Source organism: Typopeltis vanoorti, chromosome 4 (assembly GCF_054136105.1).
Source record: "Typopeltis vanoorti isolate ZY-2024b chromosome 4, IOZ_Tvanoo_1.0, whole genome shotgun sequence".
Lineage (NCBI taxonomy): Eukaryota > Metazoa > Arthropoda > Arachnida > Uropygi > Thelyphonidae > Typopeltis > Typopeltis vanoorti.
Window position 1 is genome coordinate 33,205,400 of NC_143552.1, and position 25,760 is coordinate 33,231,159.

General features: G+C 35.5%; 1 protein-coding gene across 1 annotated transcript in view; it reads left to right on the forward strand.

Moving 5' to 3' along the window:
• The window catches only part of LOC150107210 (coiled-coil domain-containing protein 149), a 182,645-nt gene that overhangs the window by 94,087 nt on the left and 62,798 nt on the right, over window positions 1-25,760 (forward strand). The window contains exons 7-9 of the mRNA XM_090391693.1: window positions 6,405-6,477; window positions 10,445-10,520; window positions 13,588-13,723. Coding sequence (XP_090247819.1) covers window positions 6,405-6,477; window positions 10,445-10,520; window positions 13,588-13,723 — 285 coding nt within the window. The remainder of the gene's footprint in view (window positions 1-6,404; window positions 6,478-10,444; window positions 10,521-13,587; window positions 13,724-25,760) is intronic.

Genomic DNA, 25,760 nt, shown 5'->3' on the forward strand with positions numbered 1-25,760 from the left:
ATTAAAAAACTAATTATCTTAAATATTAATTATTTATTAATTTCTTTCATTTCCTAGCTCGTGACAACGTTGTATTTTAATAGGTGATCCACCGAATGTTCGTTGCTTGTATTCTATTTCTATCTGTTTGTAACACTGAAGATGTACTATTAGTTTTAGTACGAAATATCTACCTTATTTATTAATTAAAGTTATTACTGTGGATTTACGTGTTGTTTTTAATTATGATATTGCCATTGATGCCATCTGTTCACACCTCTAATCTTTCTCAGAATTCTCATATCTCCAGTCTCTAGTCTTTGGTCAAGTGTTTTACTTCTGATCCATAAGATCCACTAATTTCTCTCTTATTCCATATGAATTTATTCAATTGACTTCCTACCATACCAGCTTTGTTGATTATGTTGTCTATTTCCATATTTAATTTACCATCTACACTAAAAATCGTGCCTGAGTAACTGAAATGTTTTAGTTGTTCCACAGGTTCTCTGTTTACAATGCAGTTGACATTTTGAACAATTCTGCCTATTTTCATTGTCTTTGTCTTTTTATTGCTGACCTTCATACCATATCTATTACAACAGTTATTCAATTTAGTCAGGGAATCTTACAGACTTGTAGCAGATTTATTTAGAAGTATAACTCTGCATAAAGCAAAGAGCTGACATTCTCCAATTTTGATATCATGTTTAATACCACTTTTCTTCATAATGTGATCCATATAGATAATGAATAACAGAGGGATAATGTATATTCTTGTCTCACACCAGATTTAACATTAAATCATCTTCTCGTACTTCCTTCAATTCTAACTGCTGACTTACAACTCAAATAAAGACTAAGTATTGTTTGATATAATGCCCTATTGACACCATATAACTGTAGCATATTTAATAGCTTCTCTCTTGGCACCACCTTGTCATATGCCTTTTCCAGATCAACAAAACTTAAATATAGATCGTTGTTATATTCCCATGCTTTCTCAATTATTTGTCGTAAAGTGAAGATCTGATCCTGACAGCCTCTATTTTGCCTGAATCCAGCTTTTTCTTCACCAAGCTTCTCTTCCACAATCATTCTCTACCATTTCTCAAGTATACTTGCATATATTTTACCAAGAACACTAAGTAGGGAAATACCTCTGTAATTCTCACATTCAGTTTTATTTCCCTTTTTATATATGGGTACTATGAGAGCTCTACTGCAATCATCGGGAATTCGTCCCTCTGTCCAGGCTTTTTGAACTATGCATTGCAGGCACTGTAAGACTTTTATACCACCATACTTGAGCATTTCTGGTCAAATATCATCTACTCCTGCTGCCTTTCCACATTTCAAGCCTTTGATGGCTTTTTCTACTTCAAGTATGAATATGTATTCCTGACTGTATGTCTGTTGAGTGTTTTTACCACTGTGCTATCACTGCTTGTTTCATTTAGCAATTTTTCGAAGTAATTACTCCTTACTTCAAGGATATCTTTTTCTTCTGTTTTCATGTCACCTTTATCATCTCTGACTCCTTTTACTTTAACTCCCAGCACTCTTTCCTCCATTTCTAAGCTTCTTCAACAACCTCCAGAATATCTTACCATCTTCTTGATATTTATTTTCAATGTTTTTGCCAAAGTTCTCCCATGACTTTTGTTTGGCTAGTTTTACACAATGTTTAGCTTTCTTACATTTGTCTCTGTATTCTGTAAGAGCACAAGCTGACTTATTTGCCAGGAACTTTTGATTTGTTTTCTTCTTTTCCTTCACTGCCTCTTTAACTTCCTGTGTACACCAGGGAGTTCTGCTTTTTCTATTCTTGCAGACAACCTCACCACATGCTTCTCTGGCTGAATCAATCAGTGTTTTCTTCAAGGCTTGCCACCGAATCTCCAAGGTTTGGTTGCTGTTCTCAAACTCTTTCGTTTTTTCTTCATTAATCTTTGTGTATTTTAGTGTACAGTTCACATCTGAGAGCTGCTCAGCTTTTATTCGCTTTAAAACTTTCTTACATGTCATTCTTTTCAATATGAAATTCAATTTTATCCTGCTCAAGACTAAATAGTGATCACTTCCAATTTCAAATCCTCTGTACACTCTGATGTCCTGCACCAGGGAGAAAACATCACTATTAACAATAACATAGTCAATGAAACTTTTCTTATTCTTTGCCTCTCCATGTGAACTTGTGCACATTTTTATGTTGGAACATGGTGTTAGTAATAATCAGTGCATGTCCTGAGCAGAAATCCAACAGATATTTGCCATTATTATTAGCTTTGCTCTTTTCTCTAAATTTTCTCAAAATATTTTTGTATGACAATCATTTTCTACTCTGCTATTTAGATCCCCAACAAGGACCAACTTTTTCTTTTTCATTGTGCCAGTTTCTTTCTCTAAAGCATGAAAAAATTCCCCCGCTTCTACCTTAGTCGAATCTTCTTTGGGACTATAGGCACAAATCAGTCTCATTGTCCAGTTCCCCATTTTCATATTTGCCCACATCACTACTTGAGATCAGACTGTGTGCCATTCAAGAAGATTAGCCTTGTATTTAGTGTTGAATACTATGGCTACTCCTTCTTTTCCTTGATTGTTATTGCCTGAATATAACATTTTGTATTTATTGCTCAGAAAGATCTCACCAGTTTTTGTCTTTTTTGTTTCAGTCATCCCTACTATGTTAATCTGGTACTTATCTAATTCCTCAGCTAGCTCCATTTCTTTGCCATTCAGGCTTCTTATGTTGATAGTACCAATCTTTAACTCTGGTGATGTTGAGTTGGGGTGTGTTTTCAGATTTGTTCCAGTAGCTGACTTTTCATTGTTTGTACTGGTTCCCTGGCGAAAACAACGGGGCCTTGTTTAACCGGCGATGCCCCAGCCGTCATGAAATTTTGTCATGTTGTAATTTTATTCTGTATTTTGGTTTAAGCCAATAAGAATACAATTTGTTCTGCTAAATCCCAAATTGCCAGCCCATCCTTGTTCGTTCAGTATCCAGGTAGATACCCAACAGGGTGCACCATGAGAAGATGAGGATTAGACATTAGGTCAGAAGCCCTGGTCGGTTCTCCGCATTCCTTTAAAGGCCATGTCGAGGTCTCCTCTCAGTTATATAGCTTTTACCCTTAAGTACCCCATGTAGAGGCTGTGGACGTTAATCGAGTTTATGTCACATTTTATGGCTATTGTTTTCGATATTCTAGGCATTGTTTCGTTTGGCTGTACGTCTATTATTATGGCTTTGTCAATGTGTGTATTTATATATATATATATATATATAGAAATGGGTTTAAAATGCACACCCCTTTTGCCACACTGATAATTCTCCTACATCTCTCTCTTTCTCTATTCCCACATTTTTAACCCCTCTTCCTTTTAGTCATACTTTAACAGCAGATAAATGTATATCACCATACGCAGATGCCGCTGAATAAGAGACAACCAGCAACATCTTAGAAAGTTATGTCTGAATTATTATTCCTATATATTCTTCATATATCTGTCTTTAAAACATCAGTAATGCCCTAAAAAGTGAGTAAAAAGCCAAAGACATTATAAAAAAGGGATACTCCTAAAAACAAAAATAGGCTAAATAGCCATAAAAATTATATTTACTTAGAGGAGTAACATGTAAAGTTTTCTAGAAATAATACCTATAATTCCCATTTTCGGCAATATACGAGGATTGTCACTAAAGTGGCAACATATGCACAAAATGTAAAATAGGTTTATTTATCAAGTCTATAAAATTACATCCCTTCTAGTGTAATTGCCTGCTATGTTCTGCACCTTTTTCCAAATTTGTGGGAGCCACTGGATACCATCAGCAGAGCATTGCCTGTTGATAACAGTGATAGTATGATCTACTTCTCGAAGAACTTCTTGCACATCACAAAACTGCAGACCTCTGAGGGGTTCTTTCATTTTGGGGAACATATTGAAGTCAAAGGAACTCATATCTGGTGAATATAGAGGATGTTCCAATACTTCCCATTATCACCTGTCCAACATCTCTTTCACCAATTGTGACATGATATTGTGCATGTAGCACAACAAGCACATTGGAGAACCCATTAAAAAATGTGGTCACTTTCTCCTTAAATCTGGACAGAAATGATGTTCCAGAAATTGTCAATGGTACTGTGTGTTAACAGTTTGCCCTTGGGGCACTGCATGATGAAGAATGACACCTTGAGTGTCACAAGTGACTATCGGCATGACTTTAATTTTTGCTGAGTTCTTGTTGAAGTTTTTTCGGATTGGGTGATCCTGAATTTGCCATTCATTGGATTGTCTCTTCAGTTCTTGCCCAAGTTTCATCAGTGGCTACGATATGATTCAGGAATGCATCTCCTTCATTTTTGTATCATTCCAGATGGTGGCCAGCACCTGTGTGCCTGTGCCATTTTTACATCTCAGGCAAGTAATGTGGAACCCAGTGAGCTCAAATTTTACACATACTGGCTCAGGAAACTGGGATAAACTGCATAAGTGTTTTGCACATCCCAGTTTCCTGGGATTGCTGATCAGCAGTCAGGAATATCCGAACAAGCTCAACATGTTCATCTGAAATGGTGGGTCATCTTGTGTGACAATTATTATCTGGATGATTTCACCGTGCACGAAAACACTGACTCATCTTGTGATAGTCTGGTGCTGTAGGGCAATGTTGCCACAGGTTTCCTTAGGGCCATGATAACAGTTGCTCGCAGTTTACCTTGTGTAATCTGGACCTTGATCTAGGATTGTTGTTCTAATCTTGTGAACACACCTTAGAGTGATGTAAACTGAGACATTGACTTTATACCCATTTCTCCATGCAAGTACAATTGCTAGAATGGGCCGTGTCGCCTTGTGTGCATGTACAGTACATATAACTAGCGCCTCTGTCTGTCAAGAGTAAAATTTATGCTACCAATTATGTCTCCTGACGGTGTTGCCACTACTTTATTTACAGTCCTTGTATGTTTCTCTCAGCCACTTGGGTGATGCCATCAATGAGCTGACAATCATCAAAGTGCTAATAGGCCTTTGTACGAAAGGTCCCATTAAAGTGATTTGATTATAAAGATTTGTTGCCATTCTCAGAAATGGATTGCACCTGGGCAGTTTTCCAAGCTGCAGGATATATATATATATATATATATATATATATATATATATCAGTTGAATAGAAAACTGACATAGGAAAATAGTCATATCTCTCTGGGATGCAGTCCTTCAGAGTCCAGTCAGTGAAATACCATCAGGAGGCATTTTGGTCACCACTTTGGGCCACATTGCTCAAATCTTTTTCTGGTGAAAAATTGTAGGGAACTTTGTATGTTTGGAATGGTAGGAGGATGGAAGATATTAACCAAAATCTTCACTGCAAGGATTGGAGGAAATGTAAGAAGCCAGGAGATTATAGCCAGTAGCTTTTGCAAGCATCAGAAAGTGCAACTGCTATTTGAACATATTTGATAATTTGCTTACAAATTATCACCATCCCAAAACTGATTTCAAGATTTAGTGTAAACAGGAAGATGGAGATTTGATGAAAACCAATTGTGATATGCTTGATTCTTCTCTTGAAAAGTCTTGGTACACTTCTTGAAGAACCAGGGCTTAAATAAGAGATGAAAAGTGGTATGTGGGATGAATGTTTCCACCAATTAGAATTGTTTTAGTGATGTGTAATCCAGCCATGAGAAACAAGCATAGAAATCATATCAACCTGCTTGGTATGTTGGGTAACATATGATGATCTTATATCTATGATATAAGATCATCATATGTTCTTATATCTGAAGTATAAGTCAGGCAGTGAGGAACTTCATTGTTGGTGTTTTTTTTTTTTTTTTTTTTTTTTTTAAAGATAAATGGATATTTAGGCATTGTATGATCTGGGAGAATACTTTTCTCAGTGATTCCTTGACTCCCAGGAGAAGGAATCACTAAATTAAAAACAAACAAACAACGATTTTGACATTCCCACGTGCATCTTGATTTAATTTTGAGTTGTCAAAGCAAAATTTATTCTGCTTATCAAATAAATTAAGAAATTAAATAAAATAAAAATGTGACAAAGGAAATGGCATTTTTTTTCTCTTTCATAGTTTTAGAGGATTATTGCCTCATGACATATCTTGAAGAAGCTAAGAATAGGCAGTGATGACTTTAGAAGAAAGTAGAGTTTTTAACATGCAGAAAAGCTTTTGTTTCCAAGGCATCAAAGCCCTTCAAAGTCACATATTATCACATGTTTCTTTAGTTCTTCAAAAAACCGAACGTTCTCAGAGAAAATAAAATAATAATTGTATGTACTGTAATTTTTCAAATTCTCATTTCATGCCACAATAGTTAAAATTCATAATTAGAACATTAACAACCTTGTGTTTAAGTTATATAATATTAGTATTTTTGTTTAGATATCTTCAGGAACGAATAAAACAAGTGCAAGAAGAAAAAGCTATGGTTTCAGCTACTCTTTCCAAATATAAGGTGAGATTATATTAAAATCAATTTTTAATAAAATATTAAATGAAAATTTTTGATATTAACACATGTTAATGGAAGATTAAAAAAAGTTTAATTGTATATAATTAAAATAAAATAAAAATAAAACTTAAAAGTTCGGCAATATCAGTTAGGGTTGATGTGGGTCAATTTCTAAATGGAAAATTGGACAGTAAAACTTATTTCTGCCCCTGTCATACAGAAGTTATAGTTGGGAAGAAGTAGGATTTTTTTGAGTCATTAGAGGGTAATTGACTTAAGGAAAAGCTAGTTCTTGTTGGAGATTAGAAACCTGAACATCAAAGTAGAAAATGAATAAAGCACCTATAAAAATGGTTTATGAAAATTTGGCGAAAATCATTGTGTAGGCTTCTGTGGAAATAGAACATTCTATAAATATTTTTTCTGCTATTAAATCATGAACAAAGATGTCAAATAGAAACTATAGTTTCTATTTGACATCTTTGTTTATGGTTTAGTACCAGATAAACTATTTCTAGAATTTGGAGAAAATGAGATTTAATTGTTATTATTATTATTACCCCAAGACCTCATGGAGTCAAAGACTCACCTGGGAGGTCCTTTTATCACACACACACACACACACACACACACACACACACACACACACTGCTCATCATACCATATCTTAAACACACTCAAACTCCTTGCAGACACCACACTTTCAGGCAAGATATTCCAATAATTTACTACTCTGCACAAAAATAACCTGCCTCTCACTCCCCTACTCACATCCTCTTTATACAGTTCCCAGAGATAACCTCTGGTTCTCCCCCCCCCCATCTCCAACTATTTTCTGTAGAACTTCTTCAGCATTGATCCTATAACAACCCCTTACCAACTTGTAGGTATCATATCTCTCCCTCTTCCTCCTGTCCACCAGACTCTGCAAATTACATCTTCTCAATCTTTCCTCATATTCAACATTTCGGAGGTCAGAAACTACCTTAGTCAATTGCCTTTGGACCCTTTCCAACATCTCTTCATCCTTCTGAAAACCAGGTGACCAAATCTGGGCACAATAGTCCATGTGTGGCCTAATCAAAGCCTTATACAACGGAACAAGAATCTCCCTACTTCTACACATCAGTGTTCTCCACATCATTCGCAGAAGCCTTTGTGTTGACTTCACAATTTTGGCGATGTGTCCCCAAAATTTTAGATCCTTATCCACTATCACCCCCAGATCTCTTATTTCCTCCACCTCCAATAATATATCCTCACCAAGCATAAATTCTGCATCCCATCTTTGTTTCCCAAATTTTAAAGCCTTACATTTTGCAACATTGAACTCAGATCCCCATTTCCGTGCCCAATCACTCAATTTATTCAAGTCTTCTTGTAAGGCCACATATTCACTACTCTTCATGGTTCATCCCAACTTTGCATCATCTGCAAATGACTGAATATCTCCATCCAAATCTTCACTTATATCATTAATATACAAGTTAAACAGTAATGGCCCTAAAACAGACCCCTGAGGCACTCCACTAGTGACTTTCTTTTTCCTGGATATCGCTCCCCCCATACACAACTTGTTGATACCTATCAGATAGCCAGTCTCCAATCTGCACTAATCTAATATCCAACCCCATCTGCTCTAGTTTGTCTGTCAGCTTATCATGAGGTACTCTATCGAAAGCCTTTGCGAAATTCAAGTATATTACTGTGTATCCTTCTCCTCTGTACAAGGAAGCAGTCACTTTATTGTAATAAGTAAGTAGATTATTAAAACATGACCTCCCTTTAGCAAATCCATGCTGTCCATCAAAGATAATACCATTGTTGTCAACCCAACTCTTGATCCTAGTTCTCACAAGCTTCTCCAACAACTTAACCACAACACCTGACACACGGATAGGCCTATAGTTTGATGCTTGAGTTCAATCACCTCCTTTATGAAGTGGTGCAATCTTGCCCTCCTTCCACTCCTTAGGAACTTGTTCAATGAGTGCAAGATGCATAATAAAAAAATAAGTCAAGGCAGGTGTCAACTCCCTGGCACATTCCTTCAGAATACGTGGTGATATATTATCAAGTCCCACAGCCTTATTTACATCTAGTTTACTCAATTCTCCAAACACCTCTTGCTCACTTACAGTCAGTCTCTCCTCCCCATCATCAATTGCTCTCAATCTCTCCATGAATTCACATTCACAAGATTGAAAGACCTTTATGAACTGCTCATTAAGTATCTCCACCACACATTCTGCAACAGCTGTCTTTATATCATTTTTTCCAATCAATGTCATCCTTCCATCATTCTTTCTTTTGCTGGCTACATATTAAAAGAACTCCTTAGGATTCTTTTTGGCTTCATTAGCTAACTGCTGTTCATTCCTCTCTTTAGCTACCCTCACCAACCAAATCACCCTCCTTGCTTGATCTTTGTAGACCTCATGGAATTGGTTATTTCCACTTCTCTTATGCTGCCTCCACAATGCCCTTTTTCTCTGTATCATATTCTTATAAGCGATACAGAAAATTAACTGAGCATTCCAAGTAAGATAATACAAGCATACTTGAGAAGAGGCTAAGAAAAATCATGGAAAGGAAACATAGCAGTTTATAACTTTTAAACATTTTTTTTTCCATAATGAAAGATAATATCTGCTGTCAGGTTCCAGAATTCTGTAATCTTCTAACAGCTTTTATCCTAATTACTGTGTTCTTAAAACCAATGCTAATAAGAAAGTTATGAGCTTGCTAGATTCTGATGGCTTAGTCACTACTCACATGTTCCAACATAAAGATGGAGAGAACACACACAAAGGCTTATTGGTTATGATATTATTCATCATTATTTCTTCAGATTTGGTTTTAGATACAGTCTGAAATATGTAGTGATGATAGTTTACTTTTATGCAGAATAATAATCGGTCTCACATTGAAAAGAAAATCAGTCATTCAGCTATTAGGAATCTGAAATGTAGAAAGGCAGCTAGAGTAGATGATATTTGACCCAGAAATGCTCAAAACCAATGGTATATAAGTGGCTACATTGCAAAATTCAAAAGGCTTGAACAGAACTTCTAGATTAAAATTTCATGTTAAATCAGAAATTCCAAACAATTGGAGTAGAGTTCTGATAATAGTACTGATTTGTAAAAAGGGAAATAAAGCTGAATATGAGAGTTATAGAGGAATTTCCTTACTGAGCATTCCAAGTAAGATTATGCAAGCATACTTGAGAAGATGCTAAGAAAAATTGTAGAAAGGAAACATAGCAGTTGATAACTTTTAAACATTTTTTTTTTCCTATAATGAAAGATAATATCTGCTGTCAGGTTCCAGAATTCTGTAATCTTCTAAGAGCTTTTATCCTAATTACTGTGTTATTAATGAATCGTGCACCAGCCTGTATTTTCATTTTAGTCATGAAATAAGAGTAATACACTATGTGCTGTTATGTGTTATTGTTAAGGTGCTTTACTCGAGAATGGGAAATTTACACACTTTGACCAAAAGCAAGTAAGTTTTACATATCATCAGTTATAAAAATTCATGTATAAAAACCATTCATATTTAAAAAATAATGTTACAAATTATAATTATGAGATCTCAAATTATGTTATCCATAAAAAATATAACATTGATAATTCAAAGTTGTGCTCCATGAAATGTTTATTTGATTGGAAAAATTAATTGTGTAACTTTAACTGAATCTACCAAGAGCAGCACTATCCACTATCACCGAAGTTTATAGTGGGATAATTGAGTGCATAATACTTAATTCAGTAGGTAACTGTACTGAAAGACAATTTAGAAGAAAACTGCTTATAACTGTTTTTCAATGTGCTAAAAATTTTGAATTTTTAGAATATTACAAAAAATATTGCAAGTATATGAATCCTTTAAAAATATAGTATTCTCAAATAAGTTTAATATGCTGTATTTCCAGTATAAAAACTTAGCTGATTTCTTTTTCTAGAGCATGTTGGAAAAAAAAAGAACTAGAAATATCAGGTTTGGTGCAACTGCTGGAGGCATTATATCTAGTAAACAAGGTATATTTAATAGTTAGATTGCTATATAATTATATTACTGTATCCTGTAGCATACCTTATTTATGTAATTGGCAAAATTTTTGCTGAAGCAGGTAGAAAGCATAAACACAGTTGGTGTTTATGCTTCTTATGCAGAGGTTTAGTTTGTTGTTATCAGTTTGTTTCTTACAAATTTTTATATGGACACTTTGAAAAGTGTGTTCTCATATTGTTAACCTTTCAGATCTTGCATACCTCATTACCTTACTGTTTTAAACTCTTGGCTAAGAAAACTATACTGTTTTTATATATTTTATTAGCTTGCTCTCTCCCATATTATGATAGAATAATTTATTTTTTTCTGTAAGCATGGAAGAAAACTTTCTCTGTTTATTAGAGAAAATTATCGCATGATACTTCCTTGGAGTCTCCCCCCCCACACACACACATAGGTCTCCTGTTCATGGTAGAGGGCATCTCCAAGTGATAGTACTGGCCTTTTTTATACTTCCTCTTTTTCTGTACTTTTTTCTTCCTGTATTCTTCACTGTACTTCTTTTGATTCTTCTTTATTATCATATCTCCCAGACCACCATCACTGGGATCCATTTCCCCTTCATGGTGGAAAGAACCTTCAAGTGATGGTAATACTGGCCCTTTTCATTCTTTCTTTGTTTATACTTCTGTATTTTTTACTCCCTTCTCCCAAGTTGTTTTTACTATCCTGTCTTACAGACCACCATCACTGGTCTCCAATGCCCTGTCACCATGTTTTCTGTGCACTGAAACCTGTGGACATCATGACAGTCTTGCACTACCTCCTTCACCCATGTCTCATGATGGGTCGTCATAGATGGCCTGCAAGGATTAATGGTGTTGCAGTAGGTCTCCTACTCCTTGGTCCAGGAACAGGGCCCAAGGCTTGCTGCAATGCTGGTGTAGCATCCAGGGTAACCTTGAGGTTCCACTTGAGCTCATTTATTACTTGCCAGATAGTGGGCATGTGTGTTTGACTCCATGTTGGGCAGGAATTTCTGGCACTGAACTGAAAAATAATTTTGTGCATGAATCCTTTATCTTCACATTTTACAAGGCCACAACCAAGTATAGATACAATAGACATATAATTTAATAACAGGAATAAGTATAAAGGCATCTGACACACATAAATATATCATTGTTTCTCCTCATCCACACAGCAGATGAAAACCAATAGGGAAAATATCACCTTTCTTTATGCAGAAGGATTAAGAAGGACTAGCAGGATCTTCCAAAACAATTTTAAGAAGTATGCTCTGATGATATTCTTGTTGAAACCTCATGTCAGCAGCGCTCAGAATAACTACTGCAAGCAACATCATTGAGGAGAATAGCAATTATGATAGCACCTCATAAACACTCAACTGTTCTAGAGGTATTACATCAGAATTGGATCTCCTTGATTCTCCAGATGAGACTGGACATATCATCAACAAACATATGCAAACATATCATCAACAAAATGTAACCATATATAAGGTTGAGGAAATATAGTGTTAAAGAGTTGTTTTTCTTAGATGCTCCATAAAATAATCAGGTAAGTCTGGTGAGATAGCACTGCTCATTGCTGTTCCTTCAATTTGTTTAAACAACTTATTACACCATGTACAATATCCTGCATTGATAGTGAATTAAATAAGTTAACAATGTCTTCTGGGAAATAAGATTGTAAAAACTGCAGTCTCTTGTATGTTGGTGAATAGGGAGACTCCATCAAATGAAACCATAGGATCATTATTAGGCAGATATAAATCTTTTATTTTCTCTTTTATTTTTTTTTTATTTCCTCAACCTTTGTATATGGTTATGTTTTGTTGATGATATATTTACAGTCTAGTTCCACTCTGATATTGTCAGAATTATTTCAGTTCCTGGAGAAAATAAATTCCTTGTATTCCTGTATCAAGTTCACTATTGAACACGAATCCAATAACCATCTTTTTGGTACTTTAATAATTTGAAATCCCACAGGTCATGTTGATTCAGTTTATTGGAAACAAATCTTTATTGGCAGATACATTCACTCATCCTCACCATCATTCTTCACAGAAGATAGGTATGATCAAGAGATTTGGTCATACCTATGTGCATATAAAACCAAATCATATGAGTTCTGATTCCCTTTTGTTAGTTTTTTTAATTTAATTTTTTATAATTTTAATTTTTAATTTTATTCATTTTATAAAATGAATAAAATTAAAAACATTCTGTGTAATGGTCACAGCAAAACTACTATTCAAAAAATTATTTTAATACCCTACTTTAAATTAACCTTCAAAGAAATAGCATGGATTCTTTGCAAATTCAATCTATACACTTCTTTCAGACCAGCTTGGAAACTGTCTTTCTTCTTACCCTCTACAAAGAATACATTACCACCTCTTTCCTTACCAGTTATCTATCAGGTATCCTGCTCATGTCATCTTTGCTATTTTGGATAGACTGGTCATTCTGCCTTGATTAAAATCAAAGAATATCAAGACTAGGCACAGAGTTCTCTGGAACCGGACAAAACTTCTTTATTCCAGCATGTTCAAATTTGACAGCCTTTTCCTTGAAATATGTGAAATGCTTTGAAATTATTCAAACCTCAACCACTCAGACTGCATGCCAATCTCTAAATTTTGGGAAATTATCACTATTAATAGTTCATATTTTTTTATAATTATTTTAAATTATTTTTTATCTATCAACTTTTACAATTGTTCCTTTGAACTCTAATAGTGAAATAACATACTTTGGCTATAACCGAGACATGAGCTAGTATGTGCATGTATTATGATTCATTATTGTGCTTCATGTTTTGAATGTAGTTAATGGTTTGTCTCCCTGATGATGTCCACATAATGTTGGATAAAATATATTGGAGTTTTTGAATAAATTTCTCTATATTACATACACAGCCATGAAAGTTTTTAAATATGTCTAGTACACATGTTCCATTAAAACTATTTATTGCATTTTTGAAATTTTGCATATTTATTCATTAAATGATATTTCCCATTTAATGAATAAACTTAAACAAACATACACTTGATTTTCTTTGTAGTTCAGCAATTACTACAAAGTAACCCCTTTTTGGAATTGGCAGATGGGCCACTTGATCTTCGAACATTAGTGATGGCATTGTTTGAATCCTTAAATGACAAAATATTAGCCCTTTCTCATCAGAAGAAAGCAAACAAGTAAGCGAATGCTGCTTATTAATGTTTATTAATTATTTCTATTAAGAATTGAGTTAGCAAAAATTAAATGTATATTTTATCTTCCTTTTAAGTTCTTGTATAATTAATTAAGGGTTATGGATAAACGAAATCTGTGAACACTGTTGAAATAGGAAGGAAGGTTGTTTTAAAAAATGGAGATAGATAGGATTACACTAGTTGACAATATTTTACAAAAGTCAATCCCCCCCCCCCCGCAGATTAATTTAGTCATTTCTTATGGATTTCAAGGAGCTGAACACGAATATGACAATGAAAATGTAAAATTGGCTATGGTTTGTGTCCGACTGGAACAGATGGAAGCTAGTTTCTATTATGCAGCAACACTGCCTTGAGACTCAATTTCGACAAGTCTGTGAATAGCCGCCATTCGTGCAGATCATGTTTGATTCAAATGGCATTCATGAGGCCATCTACATTGCAGCAGAACACAGGGCCATCTTCCTTTCGGAAGTAAGTTGCAAACTGCTGATGATGAGTGTGAAACAAAATCACTTAGACATTTTCCTTGAGAAGATTCTATTGTAGAAGTCTTGATCCCAGTAACTCCACTTTGCTTTGGTGAAAGCTCCAAATCGCAAACAAGATCATTCAGTTCTACATGCATGAAAATATGTGACACTGTTGTCCTCTGAATTGATGGAAAAGTCTTATGGAGGTTTGAGAAAGGGAAGTTCTTTGCCATGTGGAACTGGTCAGAGAGCAGATGGTATACTCGCTTATGCTATTGTCCACTTCTTTTTCCTCATGATGTCTCCCAAAAAGGATGGTACCATGCAGAAGCAGCGGTCATTTCCATTATTGTAATAAAATCATGTATTACTACTACTACTAATAATAATTATTACAAGAGATTCTGGGGGGGGGGATGGTCAGGAGCTCACAAAGGAGGTCACGTATCACTCATACCACATCTCTTATCTATCACTTGAATTCATCCACAGCATTTGCATTCATAACCTACAGAGGCAAGCAATTCCCAGTCATGCACCATACTATGAGGGAAAAAATCTAGCTCTTACCACTTTTTTGACTACATTCATTCTCATCTTCTATAGATATCTTTCCCTCCCTCCTTGTCCTCTTCCTACTCTCCGTAACATGAAACATTCCATCTGCTAGTATTCTGTATTATCTTTTCAAAAGTTTGTAGGTCTTTATCATATCATCCCTCTTTCTCCTGTCTACTAGTATCTGTAATCCACAGATTCTCAGTCTGTCCTCATAATCTACATTCCACAGTCCCAGTATCATCTTTAATACTCTACTTTGCACCTTCTCCACTGTATCTGCATTACCTTAGAAATTAGGAGACCTGATTTGCACAGAAAAATCCAGATGTGGGCCTATCAAAGCCTTGTGTAAAGAGACAAAATGATTTCCTTATCCTTACATATCATTGTTCATTTCAGTATTGTAATTATCCTCTGAGTTATATTCACAATTTTTGCTATATGACTTCAGAACTTCAACTCTCTCTGTACTAAAGCTTCAAGATCTCTAGCCTGGTCAGTTTCTTCTAGCATAATCCTGCTAATATAATATTATACCATTGGATATCTCATTACACCAATGTGCAAAACATTACATCTATTGACACTGAGCTCACAACGTTTTTGCACAGCCACAATTCCAGATTATTGAAATCATTCTGCAAGTACTGCATGCTATTTGTATTTCTGATTACCCTGCCTATCTTTGCATCATCAGCAAATAGCTGTATGTCATCTGTTAAATCCTTCCCAATATCATTAATGTAAAGAATGAATAACAGTTGACCAAGTAATGATCCCTAGAGTACAACAGCGGTCACCTCTTGCAGACTTGAATCCTCCCATACTTCATGTTTTGATATCTGTCATTTAGCCATTCTCTTATCCAAACTAGTAATTTATAATCAAATATATTGGAAGGTGGTGTTTTTTTTTTTTTCCCACTTGGTTAGACTATAATAAATTTAGTTTAATCCTTTATCCAAGTGTAAGCAAACAAACCTTGCACCTGAAGTATCTTCAGGACTGAGGCAACTTGTGGTAAAGGTGGACCAAGCTCTCATCACTCCTTGTCTTAGTATCTCCCATAATGCAAAGCACATCTCCTTGCAGACATGTATAATGCTATGCATTAAGGGCCACTATCCAGACTGGTTTCGACCTTTCTTGAGGTCTCGTCAGTGGGAGCCAGACCCAGAGGTGGTGATACTAAGATGGAAGCAATGGAGAAGTCATATTTACCTATATGAGTTGCAAAAGGTGTTTCACCTTATTATTAAATTACTCTGGATTTAGAGAAAGATGTTGGAAGTTCCCTCCCCCACACTTGGTTAGACTATAATAAATTCAAGTGTAAGCAAACAAAGTTTGCACCTGAAGTGCAAACTTTGTTTTCCATTCATAATAAATAATAATAAATAAATAATTTATTTATTATAGTCTAACCAAGTGGAAAAAAAACTTCCAACATCTTTCTCTAAATCCAGAGTAATTTAATAATAAGACAAAACACCTTTTGGCAACTCATATAGGTAAATATGACTTCTCCATTGCTTCCACCTTAGCATCACCACCTCTGGGTCTGGCTCCCACTGATGAGACCTCAATAAGGGTTGAAACCGGTCTGGGTAGTGGCCCTTCCGTTAATGCATAGCATTATACATGTCCGCAAGAAGATGTGCTTTGCATTATGGGAGATACTAAAACAATGAGTAATGAGAGCTTGGTTCACCTTTACCATGAGTTGCCTCATTCCTGAAGATACTTCAGGTGCAAACTTTGTTTACTAACACTTGGATAAAGGATTAAACTAAATGTATTATAATCAAATATAGTTTCATATCCTCCAATTATGCAACAACTTTGCATGCTGAATCCTGTTAAACCTCTACCAAATCCAAAAGTATCATGGTGTATTTATTCTCCTTGCCTAACTCAGCTGAGACATTATAAAATGTGAGAAAGTTACTCAAACATGAGCTTTCCTTAGTAAACTCATGCTGTTCATTGTAGAGTGTAGATTCTCTGTCATCTCATTTCTATACGTAATCTCTTACCAACTGTTCCAAAATCTTCACCATCACTCCAGAGATACTTAATAGGTCAGTAGTTAGAATCTTTTCACCATCTGTGTACATTGAGATTATTATACATTCTTTCCTGCCCTATGAAATGTAACTTGTGCTGATATCCCTCCATTACTGCCACATTCATACTCAGTTTATGAAACAGCTCTAGTACCTCCTCCTCATACACCTCAAGTTCTTCTTCTTCTAGTGTAGAGGTAGTATTGAGTCAATGTTGTGTATGTCAGGTTGATAGCTCTTAGCAAAATGGGCACTCGTTAATTGAATAATCTCTTCTGTATCAGCCAACTGCATATCATCTGCACTGATAATTTCTTGCTTTGAAATTCGGCACGTAACCTTTTCTAATGCACACTTAGCTACTTCCCCATGTCATTATAGCATGATAACTGTCTCTAGCCATAGGCAAAATAGACGTCTTTTACTGAAACCACCTCTGACACTATAATCAGATCTAATATTCTTTCACCTCAAGTTCTTTCTGTTACATGCTGCTTAAGGAAGTTGCCATTCAACAGTTCAATAAATTTTACTTCATTATTTTCATGAGATTTGACTACTACCCAAGCAATGTTTGGATAATAGTCACCCATGATGATTAATTGTTTAGTATCATTAGGCTTATTTGGTGATACGTTTCATCATCTCTAGCAGTTGATTCACTAGAGCTGTAGCAACATCCAATCATGTATTTGATCTTGTTAGACTCTACTTTGCACCAAATATCCTCATACTCAGTGCTACATGGAAAATGGTTACTAATATCGCAATCATAGCTATTCATCCTAACTCCACTAAGATCAACTGATATCATTAGCATCACATTCCCCCCTTTCCTCTGTTGTCTTGCCTATCCTTCCTAAAACTACTGTAACCCTTTACATTCAATACCAGTCAGTACATCTGCCTCTGAGAGCCAGGTTTCACTGATGCTAATAATCTGAGGCCACATTGTATTCACAAAGGCAACAAACTCAACCCTTGGTTCTTTATGCTCCTAGCATTTGTGTACAGACATAATAAGTTATCTCCATTCTTTTTTTGTATACTCTCCTGTGTAATCTGCATGCCCCCCCCCTCCCCAGTTGGACAACATCGGGATTCCTATTCATCTCTAATGCTTCACTTTTTTTTTTTTTAATGTAGTTCCCATCCATGAAAGATTTACAGGGTGTTCGGGATAAATTTGACAGTTTCGTAAGGAAAAAGAAAATCTTCTTTGTATCTATTAAATTTAATGAATTGACAAAAAAACATTACAGGCAGAGTTAATTACAATACTATCAACAAGATTTACTCAAAATAACCACCATTAGCATCGATCACAGCTTCAATTCTGCTTCGGAACCTCGAACAAGCTGATGCTACAGTCTCCCTGGAAAGGGCCGCAAAAACTGTTTTAATTTTATCCATTAACTGGGCTTTTGTATTACTGGAAGTGCGATTGGTGTCTTTTTCAACTGCGCCCCATACAAAATAATCCATGGGGTTAAGGTCTGGGGAGTTTGGAGGCCAAACATTTGGACTGGTGAAGTCGTAGAAATTTTCAGACAACCATTTTTGACTTTTCCCAGAGGTGTGGCAAGGGGCCGAATCCTGCTGCCATACATACGGCCTACCATTGGCTACCCTTGTTATCCAGGGCTTGACTACAGTTAGCAACTCCACGAACAAAGCCCGAATTCCAATGCCAGGGTTCTTCAACACCTGTTCCTGCAGATTTGCGAGGAATTCTGCTGTACGAACGCAATCAGATCGTCTGCTAGGGATCTTTCTTCTTGCTACATCCTCGTAGTCACCATTGCAAGTCTCTAGTTCATGCCTGATTGTTTTTACTGTATTCAGGGAGCATTGGGCAGCAGTCGTAATATCCTTATTTTGATGGCGGGCACGAATCATCATGATACAAGTTATTCTCTTCCATGATTCAGGTGGGTTCCAGCTATCCATCCTTTCTGACATCTTGTATATGAATGAAGAAGGGTCCAAACTTTTAAATGAAGAGAAGTGTGTGTTAATACATGTAACTTACGGAAAAATATAATTAATTATAAATATGTCAAATTTATCCCGAACACCCTGTATTTATAAACCCAGTGTTTACAAATTAAACAGTGATATTTTGCAGATGGGTACTAGGTCAATGTGTAATTTTTTATACATTTACCTAGTATACCAAATAAAGAATACCAGGACCTATTGTTTTTCAAAATCAGTGCTTGTGTAAAGTACAATCATACTATGGATGAGATAAGGATTTCTTTTTCTGTTTTTATTAATTTTCTATACTTTGTATTTTTACATAGCTCCGAAGCTCTGCTCTAGAGACCAAACATGGAACTTTTTTCATGCAACTTCAGGCCTCCAGTAACAGGATGGTGGTCTCATACAGAACAATGAAATTCATCTCCTATCTAAAGACAATCACAAACATCCATGCTCACAGCAGGATTCAAACCTACAGTCTGTTGGTCGGAGAATGAATATGATAACCACTTGGCCAACTAGACGTGTGCAGACTTATGCAGGCTTCTTTACACATACTTAATAAGTCTGAGTGTACAAACACACAGTTATCTTTTTACCATAGTCATCTCCATTATTGATCATATTTGTATCATTAATATAGTTTTATAACTTAGTCACTCTTACACACAGATTCTTATTATTCCTCCCATCATAATCTAGTTTACTGGATTCTTTTTATATTATGTCTCGTACCAATATATAATTTCTCCAGACTTCAGATACCAAACATATTCAAATGCAGGGTATCCCTCTTATAAAAATTCCCCTCATCCTTTTGATTCACTCCACACATCTAAAAACACACAACCATTCTTTCTACACAACAAATAGTTTACATGGCCTTACTTAATTCAGTGCTGTCATGTCTAGGTGATATAATGTTTTCACTTTCTCACTCTCCACTCTCACTTCTTCCAGTGATCCTTTCATATTAATTTTAATTATAATAATGTTATATCCTATAAATATGCTATATTAAAAATCCTATAATAATGTTATCATTGAGCTATACAAGGGGAATTGATATACAATAATACTTTTGGATTTTGCTAATGCTTTTGACAGAATACAGTATAGAAGACTGTTGCATAAATTGGAGAATATGGGATTAGATTATAAAATATTAGTGTGGATAAGAGGATGGTTGACTGATAGATATCAAAGTGGTATATGGGGGTTGTGACTCTGCAAGATTTAAGGTAACCAGTGGTGTACCACAAGGATCAGCCTTGGTACACTGTTATTCAATCTGTACATTGATGACATTGGAAAGTATTTGACAAGTGATACATAACTATTTACTGACAATGCAAAGATAGTAGGGTAATCAGGAATGTGGCTAATATGCAGTACTTGTAGAATTGTCAGTTCAGTGTCAGTAAATGTAAAGTCATGCACTTCAGTGATTAGATATCCAAAAGTGTATTATATTGGTGGGGTTATGCTACAAGAAACTGATCAGGTTAGAGATCTTGGAGTGCTAGCAGATAAGAAGTTGAAGTTCAAGGGGCCATATAGCAAATATTGCAAATACATCATAAAGAATAATTGTAATGCTGAAATGAACTTTGACATGTAAAAATAATGATGTAATTTTGCTTCTTTACAAGGCCTTGATAAGACCTCACTTGGACTATTGTGCACAGGTCTGGTCTCCTATTTGTTGAAAATTTAATTTTCACTTGGTTAGACTATAATAAATTTAGTTTAATCCTTTATCCAAGTGTGAGCAAACAAAGTTTGCGCCTGAAAGTATCTTCAGGAGTGGGGCAAGGTGGTACAACACCGCCCAGTGTTGTACTTCCTGGTGGGCTGTGTGGGCAAGCAGTGTGAATGAATTCAAGAACAAGTATGACAGCTGGTGCATGTAGTATATGGCCTCTCTCTCTCTGAGTCCCTGACTCCCTGTAGATCTCTCTTAATAATAATATTCTCTCTCTCATGCGGAATTTATCATTAGACAAACTGTTTGTTCCTACCAGAGCTATCATCTCTTTCATGTTTCTTTTCTGCTTTTCAATTACTTTCATTAAATTTTTGATTTTAGTACCCAGTATTAAAATCAAAATTAAAATCAGATTTTTGTACCTCCACATAGCCTTTAAAGGAACGCAGAGAACTGACCAGGGCTTCTGACCTAATGTCCATTCCTCACCTTCTCGTGGTGCACCCAGTTAGGTATCTACCTGGATAATGAACGAACAAGGATGGGCTGCCAAATTTGAGATTTAGTTAACCAAAAATTTAGATAAACCACAAATAAAATAATGGTACAAGATGACAGAATTTCATGCCGGCTGGAGCATCGCCCAGTTAAACAAATAGTCACTGTTTTTGTCAGGGAACCAGGGCAAACAGCAAAAAGTCAACTACTGGAACAAATCCTGACACACACCCCAACTCAACATCACCAGAGTTCAAGATCGGTACTATCAACATAAGAAGCCTGAATGGCAAAGAAATTGAACTGCTGTGGAATTGGATAAGTACAAAATCCATATAATAGGAGTCACTGAAACAAAAAAGACAAAACCTGGTGAGATCTCTAAGCAATAAATACAAAACTTTATATTCAGGCAATAGTAATCAGGGAAAAGTAGTAGCTATAGTTTTCAACAAAAATATATGGCTAATCTTCTTGAATGGCAGCATTATCAAGAGTGAGATAGAGTGATGTGGACAAATATCAGAATGGGGAAACTGGACAATGGGGCTTATTTGTGCTTTGTATCCCACAGAAGGTTCTACTAAGGTAGAAGTGGAAGAATTTTTTGAGGCATTAGAGAATGTAACTGACGCAATGAAAAAGGAAAAGTTGGTCCTTGTTGGTGATCTAAATAGCAGAATAGGAAATGATATTCATGACTTATTTTTTACGGTATTAACAACACCACAAACACTTTTAACAACAAAGATGTTTTATTAACGCTTATATTTTGCTGATTTTCAACTCAGTATCATCAGAGCACAACACACATATAAACGCGACAGTGAGTGAGTGAAACAACATAATTGCAAAAGACAAAAGATCTAAAGTCCTATTTTTGGCGCCCTCTAACGAAAAAAAAAAAAATCAGCAGTTATCCAGGAGTTTTTCTTAGGATAACCGTCTCCCAAATTTTTGGCAAATTAATGCAACCATATTTGATAAGGGTGAGAGAATTCTTCAAAGCCATTGCTGACTCAAAAAATAATCTTTCAGATCTATAACGACTCCTAAATAGCACATTCGTTTTCCTCCATCTAATCCTGTGTGAAGGAGTGTCCAAAGCATGGTCTGCCAGTCCCGACTTGCCATAGTAATAGTAGCGAATGTATCTTTCATGTTCTTCCAGGCGGATGTTCACTGATCTTCCTGTTTGCCCATAATAGGACAAATCACAGTCACACGGAACTTCATACACTCCTGGGCGTGCTAAAGGGTGAAGTTTATCCTTAGGTGAGCGGATCAGAGTTGCCAGCTTGACATGAGGTTTGAAAGTGGTACGAAGGCCATGTTTCAACAATACTTTGGCTATCTTTTCCGATGTACCTCTGATATAGGGAATAGAAATGGTCATGTTGTATTCTTGTATATTAGGGGAGGGCAGAGTAATGGGCCTATGTAGTATTTTATCTATTTTGTAGGGATTGTAGCCATTGGCTAAGAATGTATGGCGCAGGTATTGGAGCTCAGTGGTCGGAGCTGTATCGTTAGAACAAATGGCTCTGTGTGTAAGTGTTTTTAAAATGCCGTACTGTTGGACTGGATGATGATGTGATTGTTTATGTAGGTATCTTCCTGTGTGTGTAGGCCTTCTGTAAATAGAAAAAGTTTTTTTTTTCTTCGTTATAGGGCACCAAAAATAGGACTTTAGATCTTTTGTCTTTTGCAATTATATTGTTTCACTCACTCACTGTCGCGTTTACATGTGTGTTGTGCTCTGATGATGCTGAGTTGAAAATCAGCAAAATATAAGCGTTAATAAAACATCTTTGTTGTTAAAAGTGTTTGTGGTGTTGTTAATACCGTGAAAAATAAGTCATGAATAACCATCAACACCTAAGCTTATCTGTTAGATAGGAAATGATAGTCAGATATACAAAAATAGTTTGGGAAAATTTGGAGAAAAGAGCAAAGCTAATAATGATGGCAAATACCTGTTGGATTTCTGCTCAGGACATGGACTGGTTATTACTAATACCATGTTCCAACATAAAAATGTGCACAAATTCACATAGAGAGAAGAGGCAAGGAATAAGAAAAGTCTCATTGACTATTTATTGTTGATAGTGATGTTTTCTCCCTGGTGCAGGACACTAGAGTGTACAGAGGATTTGAAATTGGAAGTGATCACTATTTAGTCTTGAGCAGGATAAAATTGAATTATATATTGAAAAAAGAGCATGTAAGAAATTTTAAAGCAAATAAAAGTTGGATACCTCTCAGATGTGAACTGTAGTCTAAAATACACAAACATTATTCACAAAAAAATGAAAGAGTTTGAGAACAGGAACCAAACCCTGGAGATTCAGGGACAAACCCTGAAGAAGACATTTGTTGGTTCAGCCAGAGAGACATACAGTGAAGCGGTCTGCAAGGATAGAAAAATGTGAACTCCATGGTGGATGCAGGAAGTTTGAGGCAGTGAAAGAAAAGAAGAAAGCATATCAAAAGTTCCTGGCAAATAAGTCAATTTTTGCTCTTAGAGAATACAGAGACCAATGTAAGAAAGCTAAACACTGTGTAGAACTAGCTAAACAAAAGTCATGGGAAGTCTTTGGTAAGAACATAGAAAATAAATATCAAGAGAGTGGCAAGATATTCTAGAGGTTGTTGAAGAAGCTCAGAAATGGAGGAAAGAGTGTTGTAAAAGGAATTAGAGATGATAAAGGTCACATGAAAACTGGAGAAAAGATATCCTTGAAGTATGATGCAATTACTTTGAAAAATTGCTAAATGAAACTAGCAGTGATAGCACAGTGTTAAAAAACACTCAACAAGCATACATTCAGGAATATATATCCATACTTGAAGTAGAAAAAGCCATCAAAAGTCTGAAATGTTGAAAGGTAGGTGGAATAGATGATATTCGACTGGAAATGCTCAAGTATGGAGGTATAAAAGTCTTACAGTGGCTGCACTGTATAGTTCAAAGGGCCTGGACAGAGGATGAATTCCAGATGATTTGAGTAGAACTGTCATAGTACCCATATATAAAAAGGGAAATAAAACTGAATGTGAGAACCACAGATATGAGAGTCCTGAGAAAGATCAGAGGCATGAACAGATGGCATCAATGGCAATATCATATTAAAAATGAAGATATTAGTAAAGAACTTGACATTGTTAACATCCAGGAATGTGTAAGCGGAGCTAATGTCAGGTGGTATGGTCACTTAAACATAATGGAAGAAGAAAGATGAGCAAAACAAGTGCTCTCTGCCTGGTTTGCAGGAAAAAGACCCAGAGGAAGACCAAGACATAGGTGGATTGATACAGTAAAAAGTGTCTTAAAAGACAGAAATATAAGATCTGATAATGTTGGAGTTCTTGACATAACAGATTGATTAGGAGGAAAATTATTGATAAGAAGTTAGTAATGTATGTATTACTATCATAATATCCTGTACATCCCTTGAGTGTACATGTCAGGAATTTGATGATGATGTTGAAAACTCAAAGTAGTAACATGGTCATCAGCTGCGTGTTTCATAATTGAATCTCCATGCCATATGATATCCTTCTTTATATAATCAATTTTACCTACCTAATTGTCATTATGCAATATCTTACCTGATTCAGTGCTTTTTTTTTTTGTTTGTTTGTTTCTCTCTCTTGCTGCTTGCTGTTCATTCCCTTCTGATGCCTCTACAATCACTTTCAACTTTTTCCAATTCCCTTGTCATCCGTGTAATGATTGCTTTAGTTTAGATATTTTCAAAGTTAATTCATACTCATTATTCTTGTTAGTTTTTAAAATAGCATGATTATGTTCATTGCACCAAGTCATCTTGTTAACAATTTCTCTTATCTCCTGTTAGTTGCTGCTTGTTCTTGCAAGGTTTTGTTGCCATTTTACAGTTTTACTTTAATATTATTAAAGTATTCTAATAAAATATCAGAAAAGATATCAAGTACAGTTACACCCCGAGTTATGTAACATGCAACTTACGTAAATTCACAGTTACATAATAAATCTACTAGTGCATATGAATGCCTTTGCGCAGGTACGTCTTTGACAGTCTTATTGCAGTACAGTAGTAGATGCCTCGTATGGTTTGCTCAGTCACTTGTTATCACTACTAGTTTCGTTGTTTTTTTAAGCTTAAAATGGAATGCAAACACAAAACGAATGCACTGATAATAAATGTAAAAAACAAAATTTGCAATTACTTTAGAAGAAGAGTTGAAAATAATTCGTATGTATGAAGGCTGGAAAATTTCTATCAACAATAGCTCAGGAAATAAATCGACCTATTTCGAGAGTGAATATAATAGGGAAGGATAAAGTTTGCATTGTTGAAAGCACAAAAGGTGTGTTAGTGTTGAAGGGCACAATTATTACCAAGAAGAGGCTGGGCCCGATATCAGAGATAGAGAAATTGTTGTCTCACTGGATCGATGATCTGACAAGGAAGCGGATAGCAATAAGTTTACTGATTACCCAGGAGAAGGCTATGTCCTTATATAAGGATTTAAAAGAGCCAGCGGGAGGGATATACAGGATATGATGATAGCACTCCACAATATACATTTTACTAGCTTCCTACTAGCAATTTTCTTCCAAATTAATCTCTTATTATTATTATCATTATTATTATTATTTTTTATTATGTTGAGCCCATACACAAGAGGTTGGTTGATCAACCTATAGTACATTAGTGGTGTATATGAGTAGTGGGTTAAGA